Source organism: Brachyhypopomus gauderio, chromosome 1, assembly GCF_052324685.1.
Source record: "Brachyhypopomus gauderio isolate BG-103 chromosome 1, BGAUD_0.2, whole genome shotgun sequence".
NCBI lineage: Eukaryota > Metazoa > Chordata > Actinopteri > Gymnotiformes > Hypopomidae > Brachyhypopomus > Brachyhypopomus gauderio.
In genome coordinates, this window is record NC_135211.1 from 17,686,191 (window position 1) to 17,701,052 (window position 14,862).

Consider the following 14,862-nt stretch of genomic DNA (forward strand, 5'->3'; position numbering starts at 1 on the left):
TCAAGTTGGCCATTACTGTCACATAACTAAACTCAGAGTTCAATAATACTTTAAATACCATGATAATTATCTGTGTAATGTGTAAAATTTCATATTTCCTTTACTATTCTATAAAAATGGCAGAATAATCCAATAAAATCCTGTCCATGACACCATTCACCTTCCTATAAAATACAAGCACATTTCCTGGACTCCTGGCTTCCTGGACTTAATGGTTCATTTTCTTCTTCTTCTTTTCTTCTTTATTACTTCAACATTATAAATGTAAATTATACATTTTTATATTGTAAACATTCAAGCAGAATCAATACGCAAGTCTTGCATACTGCTAAATCTGATGAGTTGCTCAGTTAAATTGAGGACATTTGAGATTAACTTTTATTGAAATACAAGCACCACAACATTTTGACTCGTGGACCTTTAACAGACAAGTAAAACTTTGTCTCATTATTTGTACATCTCCGTGATTGTTCTTTACCTATTTGTAGAACGTTACTGCCATCTGCTGGACTGATCCACACAATACAACAATACCTAAAAACTCACTATGAAACTTCATGCTATAGTCTGAGGACATAATTATATTTCAAGACCAGTGATGGCTAAGTTACCTTGAAAAAGTAATCCGATTACTGATTACTGGAACATCATTTCGGGAACAGTAACAATGTATCTCATGACATTAAAATAATATATCTCCTGACATTACGTTTGTGTCGCTGCGCGGTATTATTTGTAAATGTATTTGTAAACGTAATACAAGCGAACTTGGCATCTGCCAAATGCCATAAATGTAAATGTAAATGTAACTATTCAGTCAGACAGCTATTTGATGTTAAACGAAATACAATACCAATTTCAAGCATTTAAAAGCACGTTAGCCAAAATTCCAGCACTTTTCAAACCTGGAACACAATGCAACATTAAAGTTCGTCAGGTAAATGTTCATTCTCCCGTTTTTGAGGGGTGTTTCTTTATACTACCACATATCGTTACGGACAACACTGCACAGAATGACATGAACGCGCTCGCGCTCTCACAGGTTCACGCGCAGCGTGCGGAGTCGAGCGCTATGGTCAGACGCAAAAGTGTAACTGAGCCAAGAAGAAAGCAAAAATATATATTTTACTAAGGAAAATTAAAATAATAACGCACAGTTATTTGGATTACTGGACTGCAAATAGTAACCCGTTATATTACTCGTTACTGAAAAAAGTAGTAAGGTTAGAGAACACGTTACTAAGTAACGCGTAAGTAACGCGTTACTGACATCACTGTTCAATACAGTGTTTAATTCAACCTTTTCAAAGTTCTTGTTGGTTTTTGAAAATGATGTACCACTTTTGAACGTTGAGGCATCGTATCAGAATTCTCTAGAATCGAGAAAAATGACTGAAAAAAGACTTTCAATGTTTTCACACAAAGAAATAGTACTTACAGTTTTTCTCGATTGTTAACACACTAATGCTGGTAATTGAGACACAATGACCACAACATGTAACTATTGCACCAACCCCCTGAACCAATTCTACTAAACTACAAGCACAATTCCTGCTTTACACTCAAATTGCAGTTCTAAAACACACTTTTTTCAAAACACTACACACAATTTTCTGCATTTGGCATAATTTTCATGAAGAAAATCTCTTGTTTTCACAAGGAACACACTGTTATTCAAAATTCTAAAGTTAATTGTCCTACTATGCACACTGACTCATCATATCAGCAAACACCTGTCACACATGTGTACAACCAGCAATCAGAGCTTTAGCATAAAATGGCAAAAGCTCTTCTGTTGGTGGTGAGCTCTTCTGTTTTGGAGCAATGGATGCCAACAGCGGAAACAGAGGGAGAGCCAGAGGAGTGAGAGCAAGAGGAGGAGGACGAGGATGAGGAAGGCCAAGGACCGTAATCTCTGATGAGATCCCAGCCACTTTGGTTGACCATGTGGTCTATGGTCTAACAATGAGGAAGGCTGGGCAAAGAGTACAGCCAAATGTGAGTAGGTACACTGTAGCATCCATCATCCGGACTTTCCGTAATGAGAACAGGTAAGAAATCAACTCTCAGTAGGAAACTGCAGTACTGCATATCAATACAGTACTCAATGAGTACAGTATTGCCTGTGGACTGTTCTGTAGGACTGTAAATATAAAGTATGTTTCAAGTATTTGGGAAATGTATTCCTACTTTGTGTTCCTACACAGTATTTACAGTATTTTACTATTTGTATTGCAGAACTGAATGGTTACCAACATGAGGTGGACGGAAACGTCTTTTGTCTCCTGAATAGGAAACTGAAATCCTGAACATGGTCCTAGAAAATAATGCCATAACATTATGGAAAATACAAAGAAAAATAATAGAAAACAACGAGATATTTCAAAATATTGATAGGGTGAGATTATCAACGCTGGACCGTGTCTTGCGCAGAAATAATCTGTGGATGCCTTTTGAACGAAATTCAGAAAGAGTCAAAGAACTGAAATATAACTATGTGCAAGTAAGCCCTATACAATCTCACAACTGATGTATCCCCTCAACACTGTATAAATTAAACATATTTCAGTATTGTAATCATAATGATTGTGCTTCACAATAGTGACTCCTCCATGTCTATTTCTGATACTGTCATGTGTGTTTCAGAGAATCTTTGAGCTAGAGGTAGATGCAGTGGAGCACCAATTCATCTTCATTGATGAGGTTGGATTCAACCTCACAAAAAGACGGACGAAGGAGGGGAAGGAATATCATTGGCCAGCGTGCCATTGTATGCAACATAGTTTTTTTTTACTGTAATTGTAACTGTATATAGTAAACTCTTCTGTTGTTGTGTATGTAGACCACTGTATGTGCAACTTTGTGTTGGGTGGGATGTACACTGTGTACATTGCTTTTGTGGGAAAAAATAAAATATATTTGTTACTGTATATGTGTGTTCTGAGTATAAAAACACTATTCTAAAATATTTTACAATGCACTTATGTATTTCCTGTCTGTAGTAAGTGTAACACTGCACAAAAAAGGCCTAAGTCATTATGATGAATGGAGAAGAAGTGTTTTCCATTCATCATAGTGTTTTACATTGAGCACATCAGTGTTCAACCAGTTGTTATAAATGTCTATTCATATGATGGTTTGTGTGTGTCATCTGAGAACAAAATACCATTTTGAGAAGATATAATATTGTTCTGACTGTAAAGTTTCATTTTGAAAGAGAACTGAGGGGTTTTGCCCATTGTGTGTGTGTTTTTCTGATTTGTGTGTAGAGTTTTGAGAGTATGAGGCATGCTTTCAGACAATGTGTGTAAACAATCGAGAAAAACTGTAATCAACCTGTCAATATTTTTATTGATATTAACGCAAACATTAACTGGTCAATAACTTAAACTTTTATTTTGAAAAGGAGATGCCGTCATTAATTTCCCGGATGTATCTTTGTCAAATCGCATTCATACCCATTATCTCTATCCCGATCATATGTGTTGGACACATTTTTCTTGTTAAAAATTGTAACGATACTCGAGTTTATGGTATTTCGGATGCGTTTATATGTGACACATACGCCGCAGGGGTATAATAGGCAGAAACAAACCTCGATGTATACTTCTATGTACTTGGGTGTGATTTTCTTGTAATAAGAGGCGGTGTGCGTCTCATTGGCGTGTACGGGGCTCCGTTACTTTGAAGCGGTTAGTTTGTTGAGTGTCGTTCATCACTCTGAACATCTTTGGTTTTACCCACAGTGTCGTTACAGTTGGGTGCTCCCCAGTGAGGTGGTGAGGTGTCTGTGCGTCGCTGTTTAAGCAGTGAAGTCTCCTCTGGCGTTACCGTCGCTTACCTGTACACCCTTAAACGTGTGTGGTGTTAATTCCACGAGTAAGCGCTTTATTATGGACAAGCAGTGCGCAGATGTTTGGCTTTTTCACAAAGAAGAAATGCACCGATAGCGCTAAATGCAGAGAATGGCGATCTGAGCACAGCGTGCTGGGCTGTGTTACTAGTGCATAAGTGCACTAGTAGTGTGTGGCGTCCGGGATGGAGACGTGAGGAGACCCGGGCGATGATGATGTGGACTGGACCGAGCTCATTCGGATGTGCAACCATCAGTCAATAAACCCCTAGGTGAGTTTTATAGCCTGCTATCGAGTTGTATTTATAACCCTGGTACGTATAGATGTGAAAGAAGTTGTGGATAATGATGAATAATCAGGTATGATGAAAAGGGGCTTAAAGGCTTTAGACCATAAATGTGGTTCTTCACTTTCATTTACGTTTGTTTTAGACTACTTATTCCAAAACTTAATTGAAGTTGACAATGTTTTTCAGTTTGATGTTGATTAAAAGCATCACATGTTCCATTTAAAGTGGTTGGCTTTTATGTTATTTTATTATTTGTGATTTTACCTGTTTCACTGGGGGAAATAGATTTTCAAAGCGATGTGTTCAGCAGATCAAGTCCAAAATCACATGTATCCAGCATGAACACCCTTGCACAGGGGCTCATATGACCGTATGTTCAGGTGAAGTGCAAGCAGTGATCCCTCTGTGTTGTAGCACTGTCTCAGTGGCGGGAGAAGACGGCTACTCCACCCACCCATGGACGTGTGCGGCAGGAACCCCAACCGCACCGCCCCAGTGAGCGATGGAGAGCCGAGACGGGCCGACCTGCCGCTGTGCTCCCGGACGAACGGTTGGAGCTGGCCTCCACATCCCTTCCAGCTGCTGGCCTGGTTCCTGTACGTCTACTTTGCAGTCGCGGGGTTCGGCGTGCTTGTCCCACTGCTGCCATCGTACTGGATCCCAGCGGGCTACATTGTATCCTTTGCAGTGAATGCTAAGAGTTTGTTCGCCCGTTCGTTTGCAACATCTACCCCTGGACCGACTGTTGTGTAAATGTGGCCAAGGATGCGTGTTAGTGAGTGTGAGAGTGCGTTCGGTAGCCTAGCTCGGTGTTCAGACTCGTCCACCTCGCTAAAGGTCTCTGTCTTTAACCCAGTGACCAGTGTACGGGCGTGATGTTTGTCTGCCACCTGTTTGTGCACGTGTCCGCCGTCTCCGTCGACCCAGCAGACTACAACGTCAGGGCGAAGAGCTACAAGGGGCCCGTGCCTGTTTTTGACCGCACCAAACATGCACATGTCATCGAGAACTGCCACTGCTACCTCTGTGAGGTTGACGTGTAAGTGTTGTGAGTTCCTGGCCACTCACTCACACAGGATGGTACAGCAGCAGAGGTTGTGACGTAGTGGAGACATTTTGAACAACACAAGCATGGTGTTCCATGCATTAAAGTAGGGGGGTTTGGAACACAGGTTTCCATGGAAATGCCATTTAATGTCTGTTATAGCAGTATTGATATACATGTGTTTGCTATATTGGTATTGATCGTATTGGCCTAATACTGTAGAACAGACTCTGTTCTTCATCCTTCATTGTCCGGGCTGTCCTAAGAGTTTGTAGGCCAGCAAATAACTGCCATAGCTTGGATGAAGTTTATGTTTATGCATATAGATGATAATAATAATGAAAATAATAATTAAAATTGTTTTGCATCTATTTTTATTGCATATATTGAAATAAAATGGATATAAAATGATGGATATAAAATAAAATGAATGTAAGCTACATGTAGGTCATTCTTAACAGCTAACCATGATTTTAATCTGGATTTAAAAACACATTAGTGCAGGTATGTTCTGAAAGGGAGCAGTTTCAAGGAGCCCTTTGTCAGAACAGGCTGTTGGATGAGGGCAACCAGCTGATATCACTTCTATGACTGTCCCTGTTAAGAGTTCACCTCCATGTCACCATTAGCATTTAATGGTGCTATTTCTTTGTTGTTTTTAGTGGTCCAAAGTCCAAGCACTGCAGTGCTTGTAATAAATGTGTGGCTAGATTCGATCACCACTGTCGATGGCTGAACAACTGTGTGGGCAGCAGAAACTACTGGTGAGGTTCCTTGTGCACATTTAAGGGCTCTTATTTTGAATATTTCCATTATGAATAATAAATATGTAGTATGTTCCGTTTCGTTAAAGTAGGTCAGGGCAGATGGGCATTTTCTCAACATGCCTTGTTAGCTTGACATGTTGTCTACAGCACGGGGAAAACACTCCTGTTACACAGTGACAAAAGGCTCATAACTACAAACCCTGTCAAAAGGCCTCATCAGCAGCCTTATGTCATGAGCTAAACTACATTATTGCTCATTGTGGTGCAAGTAAAATGGTTCGCATGTGCAGGTATTAGATAGGAATATAGCTGTCTTAGGCAGTGGATTTAATTTGGGTTTAATGAGGGTTTTGTTGAAACTGGGATGTTTGCTAATTGGTTGACTGTTTTGTCCTTGTCTTTGCAGGCTCTTTCTGAACAGTGTCATATCGGCTCTGCTGGGCATATTCTTAGTTGTGATCATTGCCAGCTACGTTTTTATCGAGTTCTTCTTGGATCCATCAAAGCTACGATCAGACAAACACTTTGAGCAAGGTAAGAAAAGGTTCTGGTGTTATGTTGCATACCGTATATTGTACTGTACTGCATTACAGCGTACATGAAGACGATAATTATCTGTGTGCAGTCAGTGACCTTCTTAAACCTTTTAAGAAATATTGTTCTCTCTGTGTGTGTGTCTGTGTGTGTCTGTGTGTGTGTGTGTGTGTGTCTCTCTCTCTCTCTCTCAGTGAAGAATGAATCTGTGGTGTGGTTTGTCTTCCTGCCTGTGGCTCCTGTCTCCACGTCAGGTCCAGCCGTCCCGGTCCTGGCAGGGGTGACCATTGTCCTGGGGCTACTCTCCTCCCTCCTGCTCGGTCACCTGCTCTGTTTCCACGTCTACCTGAGTGAGCCCTGCCCCTTCCCACCCTGGTCTGCCACACGCTGGAAGCCTGTAGCCATAGCCCAGATGTGTATTAAACACACTCTGGCCTAACGTTGTCATGACGCTGAATGTGGCCTTGATGCTGAACAATGTCATGACATGGTATACCTGTGCAGGTGTGAGCACTGTCACACTGTTTCGGGAGCTCTTCAGTCAGATCTCTTCAAAGGAGCACTGTTCTGAGATCAGTGGCAAACACAAACTTTGCAGTATCTCTTCATGATGAAGAGACCTGACATTTCTGCAATACTGTTTAGAAAGAAAAAACTTGCATTTCGCAGGTGATATTTTACTGGTGGTCAGACATGCCAGAGTTCTGGCAAGCAGACGTTTTCATTTATAATGAGCTGGGTAATATTTGAGCGTCTGCTTTGGAGTATCTATAAAAGGGCTTTGGAGTATCTATGAAAGGGCTTTGGAGTATCTGTAAAAGTGCTTCAGGTTAAATTCTGAAATTAAGCTTCTTCAAGGCAGGTGTTTTATGTGAGTGGAAGTATTAGATAACAGAAGCCAGAAGTACTGGGTACCACTAATATAAGGTGGTATATTTGCATTTAAAAAATGTTACATACGTTAAATAAACATTCTGTATACCACTAGGTGGCGAAAGAGCTATTTTTGTTTCTTGTTTCCTTGCAGGGATGTTAGCATGTTCATATACTGGTAGTTTTGTTTTCAGATCAGAAGAAACAAACAAAAAACTCATAAAGTGGGCAAAAGTCAGTGAAGGTGCAATGTTGTTTTGAATCTTTCCTCTCTTAGTGTGGAATCGGCTGAGCACATATGACTATATAATCCGGCAGAGGCATCGGCAGGAGACGGGGGATCCGCACAAGGGCCCTTCAGGGAGGGACGCTGGGCTGCCCACCATGAAACTCCACAAGGTAGAAACAAGACAATAACACATGCACACAGGGCCAGATACTCGGGGCCTGTTTACCTGCTGAAGTCCATTTGAGGTCTACGCCTCAGTTTTTGTTTGTTTATTGTTTCTTCTAAGGCCACTTTGATTATCAGTCTCAGTGGGAATAATTCATTCTTAATCTACTGAAAATTGAGACCTGTCTTCATGGGTTGATTATGGGTTTCACTGCTTTTAGGCACTTCATCTTTAAATCTTAAATCAGGCCTTTGAGCCTGATCCAGGGTTTTTGGTTTGTTTTGGTGTTCATCAAGGTTGTGAATCAAGCTTCTGCTTTGAAAACAAGACACACGTGAGTGATGAGACCAAGGTGAAAGATATCTTTACTGTGCAAATTGTTGCCCTTTAAAGCTCAATGCTACATTTAAATAACTAAACATGGCATGTGTTACCCATGGATACTGTTGTCTGGGGTGGTGGGTTGGGAGTTGGCGCATGGCAACCTGACTGTTTTGATTCATCGTAACGGGTGTCTGCGTGGTTGGCGGCCAGCTTGTTCCCAGAAAGGGTTTGCTGTGGGGCGGCCGAACATCTCACCCGGGTGGCACGCTGATGTCACAGTGCACCATGGGAAAAGAGTACACACACCGTTAGGTCACTTCCCTCTGCAGGATGAACAGTGGTGCGACATTTGGAAAGAGGAGAGTGCAGCGACAAAATACTCTGTTTGTATCCGCAGTGGAAACTTGAATTTGACTGCTGCAGCAGTGTGTCTGCGTCTGCGTCTGCCGGTGTACACAAGAATAAATGAAACGTGTTCACGGTGTAGATTTTCGGTGTAAATGCTTGTCAATCTTGAACTTGGTGACTCTGTGGGAGTGTTTTCTGCGTGTGCCTTAGCGACGTGTGTAGCTGAGGCGTTTTTGTCATTTTTCTGACACGTCAGTGTGAGGAGGGAGGCGTGTGTGGGTGTATCGATGATGTCATCCATCTCCGGGTCTACATAAGCGTGTTGAGCAGATGGTTACGGTGTCGGCGCGGACACACGCACGTGCAGTATCATGAGGGCACAATATACACGCGTACACTAGTTCATAGCAGTGACGCATGTAAACACAATTAGTCAGACACTGCAGATGGGACACACTTTCTAATGACTTCACACCCTGGCCAGTCTGTTGGTTCTGGGCCCCCCTCCCTTCTTGGTGGGTTGTTTTACTGCAGTAACGGTGTGACAGGCACAGGGGGGACAGGACTGGCTGCTGAGTGCATGCAGGCTTCCGTGGGCCACACAGCACCTCTCTGTGCCAAACACACTGGGTGGTCAGTGACAGAAGTCAGTTCATTCTGAGTGATCATGGACTTTATGCTGGTAACGCCTGCCTGTCACTCATTCTCGCTCTCTCTCTCCCTCACACATACACACGCTGGCACTGTTCCCTCTTTCTTTCTTACAGGACGTGAACCACTCGGGTACTCTCGGCTACACCAATCCTGAGATGGAGCTGGAGGTTTCTACTGCCGTGAGCTCTCACAGCCGTGCTGAGTAAGAGTATTTCTCACCTCTACCACGCCGGTGTGACTCTACATCAGTGTGACCCTGCCACCCTCCCACAGATAGATGGGGCCCCCGGGCCAAGATGGAGTCTATAGTAACTAAAAAGATTTTCTGTGGAGAACTCCCACTGATAGACATGCAGACTTATCTTATTGAAAAGGGCTGTTACAATAAGAAAAAGGAAACTGCCGTCAGTTCTTCTGAAAACCCCCAATTGTCTCGAATGAACAGCGAACTGGAGGAAGCAGTAATGGTCAGTGCACATGTGAACATAGAACAGGATTAACAAACAGGATTAACGAGCAGGATTCTCCTTCCCAGCGGTTTTACGAGCTCTCTGCCTTTGTTCTCACTGAATACGCCAAGTCTCCTCAAATCCGTGAGATTCCTGCAAGCTCAGCTCAAATCCTTCACACACCCCACTGAAAGCACCAGGGCTTTACGGTCTGCTGTTTTCTTTTTGCTATAATGACTCATGGAATTGCAGGTTATATTATTTTATTGTGTGTAGCCAGTTATGCCATTAGGTCCTTCTGTTGGGGCATGTACCCGATCAGTGAAGACCTTTACACAGGAGTTAAAATGCATTCATGGGTAAGACTGGATTGTCACAGTGATGGGGGTGTGCATAAGTGTGCAGTCTCCTACAGTGCGGATCAGGCACATATCAGTTTTCCCTTCCTTTGGGAGCACAGACTGTAAGAGCGTCGGGTCTCTCGTGCCGCCTGTGACACTGTGTTCCCACACACAATCCTTACACGGCGAGTGTTTAGTGCTTCAGTGAAGGGAGAGATGTATTCAACCATATGCTCATAATTCCACTTTACCTGTTTTCTAATGGCTGTGTATGAAAGCTGGTGCGTACACATTCCACTAGATAAGATGAAGGCTAAAGGTAATTTTATGCTGTTTTAGAATTTATTAGAATTTTTAGTCTAATAAAATGTTCATGCCCGCTGTTCTAGGCTTGCTAAACATGTCTTGTAAAATTATATAAACATAAATATACATCTGTAATAAATTTAAGTTCAAGTTCTGAGTTACCTGTCTGCAGTGCCCAGTGATCTGCCTGGTGGGAGTTTATTGGAACTTGTTTAAGGTCGTAAAATGTCTTGTGTAGCAGGTAAGGTCACCTGAGTGTAGCGGAACATTTTCAACCCACAAACAGAAGGCAGGGGAAAGTTTAGGCAATTTGAGACCAACATGTTAGGAGGTTATTTTGTTTCACAGCAATAATGCTCTTCGGATTATAGGGCTGAAATGTGGTTGTGCATCTTCAGTTTACACATGCAGTGAAGTTAAATTTGGCCTCAATATGTTTGCTCAAGCTGGGTTCTGTTTAGTGGAGAATGCGATGTTGATTACCTCGCTATGTGGGATAGTATGTGGGAGCTATTTGGCATGATGTTGACCTTCAATAATCAGCCACAGTAACTGATAGAACATTATATTTTAATTATGTGCTCACTGCCAAGTCTATTTGCTTTGTAGCTGTGTGAAGAGTGTGTGTTTGTATGTGTGCATGCAGGTTGTACGGTAACGGCAGGATCAGAAGCTCACCTGAGAGAAGAGCTGTAGACCAGCTCCTCCCAAACGTTCCTGCAGAGCAGCAAGCAGCACCTTGTCCCCGCAAAAACACACAGGTTAGTCCGGCAGTGGCCACACACACACACACACACACACATACACACAGAGTGTCTAGAGTAGTGCTGTCCGGCTGTACTCGAGTTGTACAGACCCCTTCTTTTAGCATGTGTCTAGAAGACTTCAGAGGGGGCAGGTCACAGTCACATTTATCCTCCAGCTCTTGTTGTGTGTGGCTGTGATCCAGGTTTACTGGCCCCAACTCCACTGGTTCTGTCTGGGTTTATGTTCCATGTCTCTTTTCTAGAAAAAAAAGAAGAAAACACGAAAATCTCCAGCAGAAATTATAAACGACCGCGTCACGGAGACGACCGCCAGCAGAGCCACAGCCCAGCACTCTGCTGAGCACGGTAACACACACACACACACACACACACACACACACACACACACACACACACACACACACACACACACACACACGCGCACGCACGCACGCACGCACACACACACACACACACACACACGCACGCACGCACACACGCACGCACACACACACACACACACGCACACACACACACACACACGTGCACAGTTACAGGATCAGCTAATATTTAATGTTAAACAACCTTAATGGCTGCGCAAGCCATGCAAACTTAGGCCAGAGCCATATTTCCCTTTTCACTTTTCCTCCATGTTTCTAAGATAAGACCCAAACATACACTACCACACCTGTAGGGAAGAGCTAATAACACACACTGGGCCAAAGTGCATGTTATACAGTGATAATGGATATGTTTCTATGGGAAAAATGATCTTGTACACAGGGAAATGTATTGACATATTAAGAATTAAAGGTAAGAATTATTATTTACATTTTGACAATCTGTCTTTGGGGTCCAAGCCTTAAATACTTCAGAACTTAAGTGCTTAACTTCATGGTTCCCAGATAAACTTCTAAAATGCACCATTTTCCTTTGTTGTTTTTGGTAAATAGCTGGACTGCACTTGGTCATGTTTGCATCATGGCACTCAGTAACTATGGTCCTTAATCATTGTGATCAATTAAGAACATAGTCAAAATATCATCTGATGTTGTACTTGTGCTAATCCCAGACAAAATGGTCAATAAAAAAACGATAGTGTAGCAGGTAGCTGCTGTTCATCCACGCGTTATTCACTCTGCACATCACTGTGCTGTGTAGTAGTTATGTTCCTCATTGAAGCTGTTTTATCTGAGCATCGAGGCACTCGAGGTTTGCATAGTTCTGTGTGCTGAATCGTGTTTAGCTAGTGAACCACCTTCACTTCCTAGTCATGTCTGAGTGTGTGTTCTGTACTGCTCTCCTGAGTGGGGTTGTATCGAGTGGACCTCACACCTCTAACCCTTAGTCAAGTGGATCTCACACCTCTAACCCCTAGTCAAATGGATCTCACACCTCTAACCCCTAGTCAAGTGGATCTCACACCTCTAACCCCTAGTCAAGTGGATCTCACACCTCTAACCCCTAGTCAAGTGAATCTCACACCTCTAACCCCTAGTCAAGTGGATCTCACACCTCTAACCCCAAGTAAAGTGGATCTCACACCTCTAACCCCAAGTAAAGTGGATCTCACACCTCTAACCCTTAGTCAAATGGATCTCACACCTCTAACCCTTAGTCAAGTGGATCTCACACCTCTAACCCCTAGTAAAGTGGATCTCACACCTCTAACCCTTAGTCAAGTGGATCTCACACCTCTAACCCTTAGTCAAACCAGGGACACCCAGCTCTGGTCCCAGAGATTCACTACCTGCCAGAGTTTAGTTTGAAACCTGATCTGATTAGGTGCGCAGGTTTGTTGGAATTCAGTTATTGGGATGGTACCAATCTAGGAACATGATGTCTGTTTTTTAGACTCCCATGCACCTTAGAATTTTTCTACTGGTTCTATTCTGTGTTGGTGTATTAGCCTTATTGAGTGTTTTTGCGTAACAATATGTGCGAGTTATGTGGATGTGTGGTGATGCGTCTACCTTGTGTCCTTGTGTGTCCTGGTGTTTAGAGGCCACTGTAGCCGCTGCCACTGTGTCCTCTTCCGTAAGCCAACGCCTCCCGTTCCCAACATTCCCTCTGCGGGTGACCTTGCCCCCGTTGGCTGCCGTGCAGGCGTCCGGACCCCCAGCTGAGTACCATTCTGATTCCGCAGAGTCCCTGGAGGAGATCCCTGTGCCACTGGCACGCCTGGGCACCACCACCCTTACCGGGGCACCCACACTGGCCCACTTCACCACCGCGGCCCACTCCTCTTCTACCCAGTGTGCTTTGTTTCCTGCCATGGCTCCCCAGCCCCTGCCTTCTCCACAGATCAGAATGAAGAGGCAGGCCCTCAGTCGAAAGGGTGCGGAGCAGGAGTTCGAGATGGCCTCACAGAACACCCGTGTGTTCGTCAGCCGAGCGAGCGGAGAGACCTCCGTGGCTCTAGGGGGAACCAGAGTGGAGGACAGGCCCAGATCTGCTGGGAAACGCACGCATACGAGTAAGAGGAGGAGCAAGGAGGAGCACAGGCTCTCCTCCAGAGCAAACACCCCGCTGGCATAGGAGCAGCTGCCCTAGCCAGGGCTCGTCCGGGTTGGACCACCCCACCTTAGTCCTTACTGCTCTGGAAGCTTATAAACCAAACTGACAAGCTGCTTCTGAAATGGAAAAGAATACAGTCCACTACACTCTCAGATCCAGTGCAGTCCACTACACTCTCAGATCCAGTGCTGTCTATTACACTCTCAGATGTACTACACTCTCAGATCCAGTACAGTCCACTACACTCTCAGATCCAGTACACTCTCAGATGTACTACACTCTCAGATCCAGTACACTCTCAGATGTACTACACTCTCAGATCCAGTACAGTCCACTACACTCTCAGATCCAGTACACTCTCAGATGCACTACAGTCTCGCATGTAGCACTGTAAGCCGCAAGTAAGCTATGCAAACACTGTTGAATGGAGGACCGAAGACAGTTCAGCTGAAAATTGCAATTTGGATATTTCGCTTTTCATTTATTTCAGTAAATTTTAATGTAACTTCTCTGTAGCATTGAGCAATTGAATTTTTATGGTTTCATTTTTATCACAGTTATTTTTTTTTTTTTACAGAACTATTTATTCATATTGAATGTTAAATGGTCAAATTTTGTGCACATTTTGTCACCATACATGTACAGATATTCAAGAAAAAACTGAATATTAAGAGTCAGCAAACATTACTATTATTAATGACTACCAGACATATTAATATTACCAGAAATATGTTAATATGAATCTGTAACCTGTTATCTATAGAAAACATACTTTTATGCTTCAACTCTAAAGAACATTTTACACTTTTGCAGTTTCTACCCAGTCCTGCAGTAGTCTGCACACCTGCACAGGTGATGAGCAGTTCTAAGCATGCTTACCTTGTTAGGAATTCACTTGCATTTTAATGGACATACACTGGCCTCAAAAATGCACAGCATTGACCACTGCCAAGATGCTCCTTATCGCCAATATATAAACTTCTTTTTTTTTATATATATATATATAGATATAAAAAAAATTTAACAAAACGTAAATATTCCTGGTGCAGAAGAGAGAAGAAGGTGTTTTTCATGTTGTCCAGACCCATGTTTGTATAGAATTTGCTCTTGTGTACCCCGTTCATGTGTCAGTCCGCTGAAGCTGTGTCATGTTTTTTACGTCTACGCCCGCGATTAAAGCAAACGTGTTCTTGCCGCTCACGTTTGCCACCTGCTCTGTTGCCCATCTGCTGTGATCAGAGAGCAGGACAAATGCAAATGCCACTTCACACAGGCAATAATTGCCCAAATTCCTAAAGGCATGCAAACATGTTCACAGCAACGTTAAGTATGCAGAGGTACTCACAGCAAGTCTAAAGTATGCAAGTCTGGATTTTATTATTTTTTCTCCTGGTAAGTCAACATCCTTTTCTTCTCAAGC

General features: G+C 43.1%; 1 protein-coding gene across 2 annotated transcripts; it reads left to right on the forward strand.

Annotated features, from left to right (window-relative positions):
- Window positions 1-3,445: 3,445 nt before the first annotated feature.
- Window positions 3,446-14,022, forward strand: zdhhc1 (zDHHC palmitoyltransferase 1). Of its 2 annotated transcripts, XM_077000102.1 has the most exons (12): window positions 3,446-4,125; window positions 4,558-4,818; window positions 5,007-5,182; window positions 5,851-5,952; window positions 6,362-6,489; window positions 6,684-6,839; window positions 7,640-7,761; window positions 9,197-9,285; window positions 10,826-10,940; window positions 11,189-11,291; window positions 12,928-12,962; window positions 13,072-13,377. In XM_077000102.1, the coding sequence occupies exons 2-12, from the start codon at window positions 4,600-4,602 to the stop codon at window positions 13,237-13,239; spliced, it is 1,413 nt and encodes a 470-aa protein (XP_076856217.1). In that variant the 5' UTR covers window positions 3,446-4,125; window positions 4,558-4,599; the 3' UTR covers window positions 13,240-13,377. The 2 variants fall into 2 exon arrangements, with proteins under 2 accessions (XP_076856217.1, XP_076856208.1); XM_077000093.1 differs by having other exon boundaries at window positions 12,928-14,022.
- Window positions 14,023-14,862: the final 840 nt, after the last annotated feature.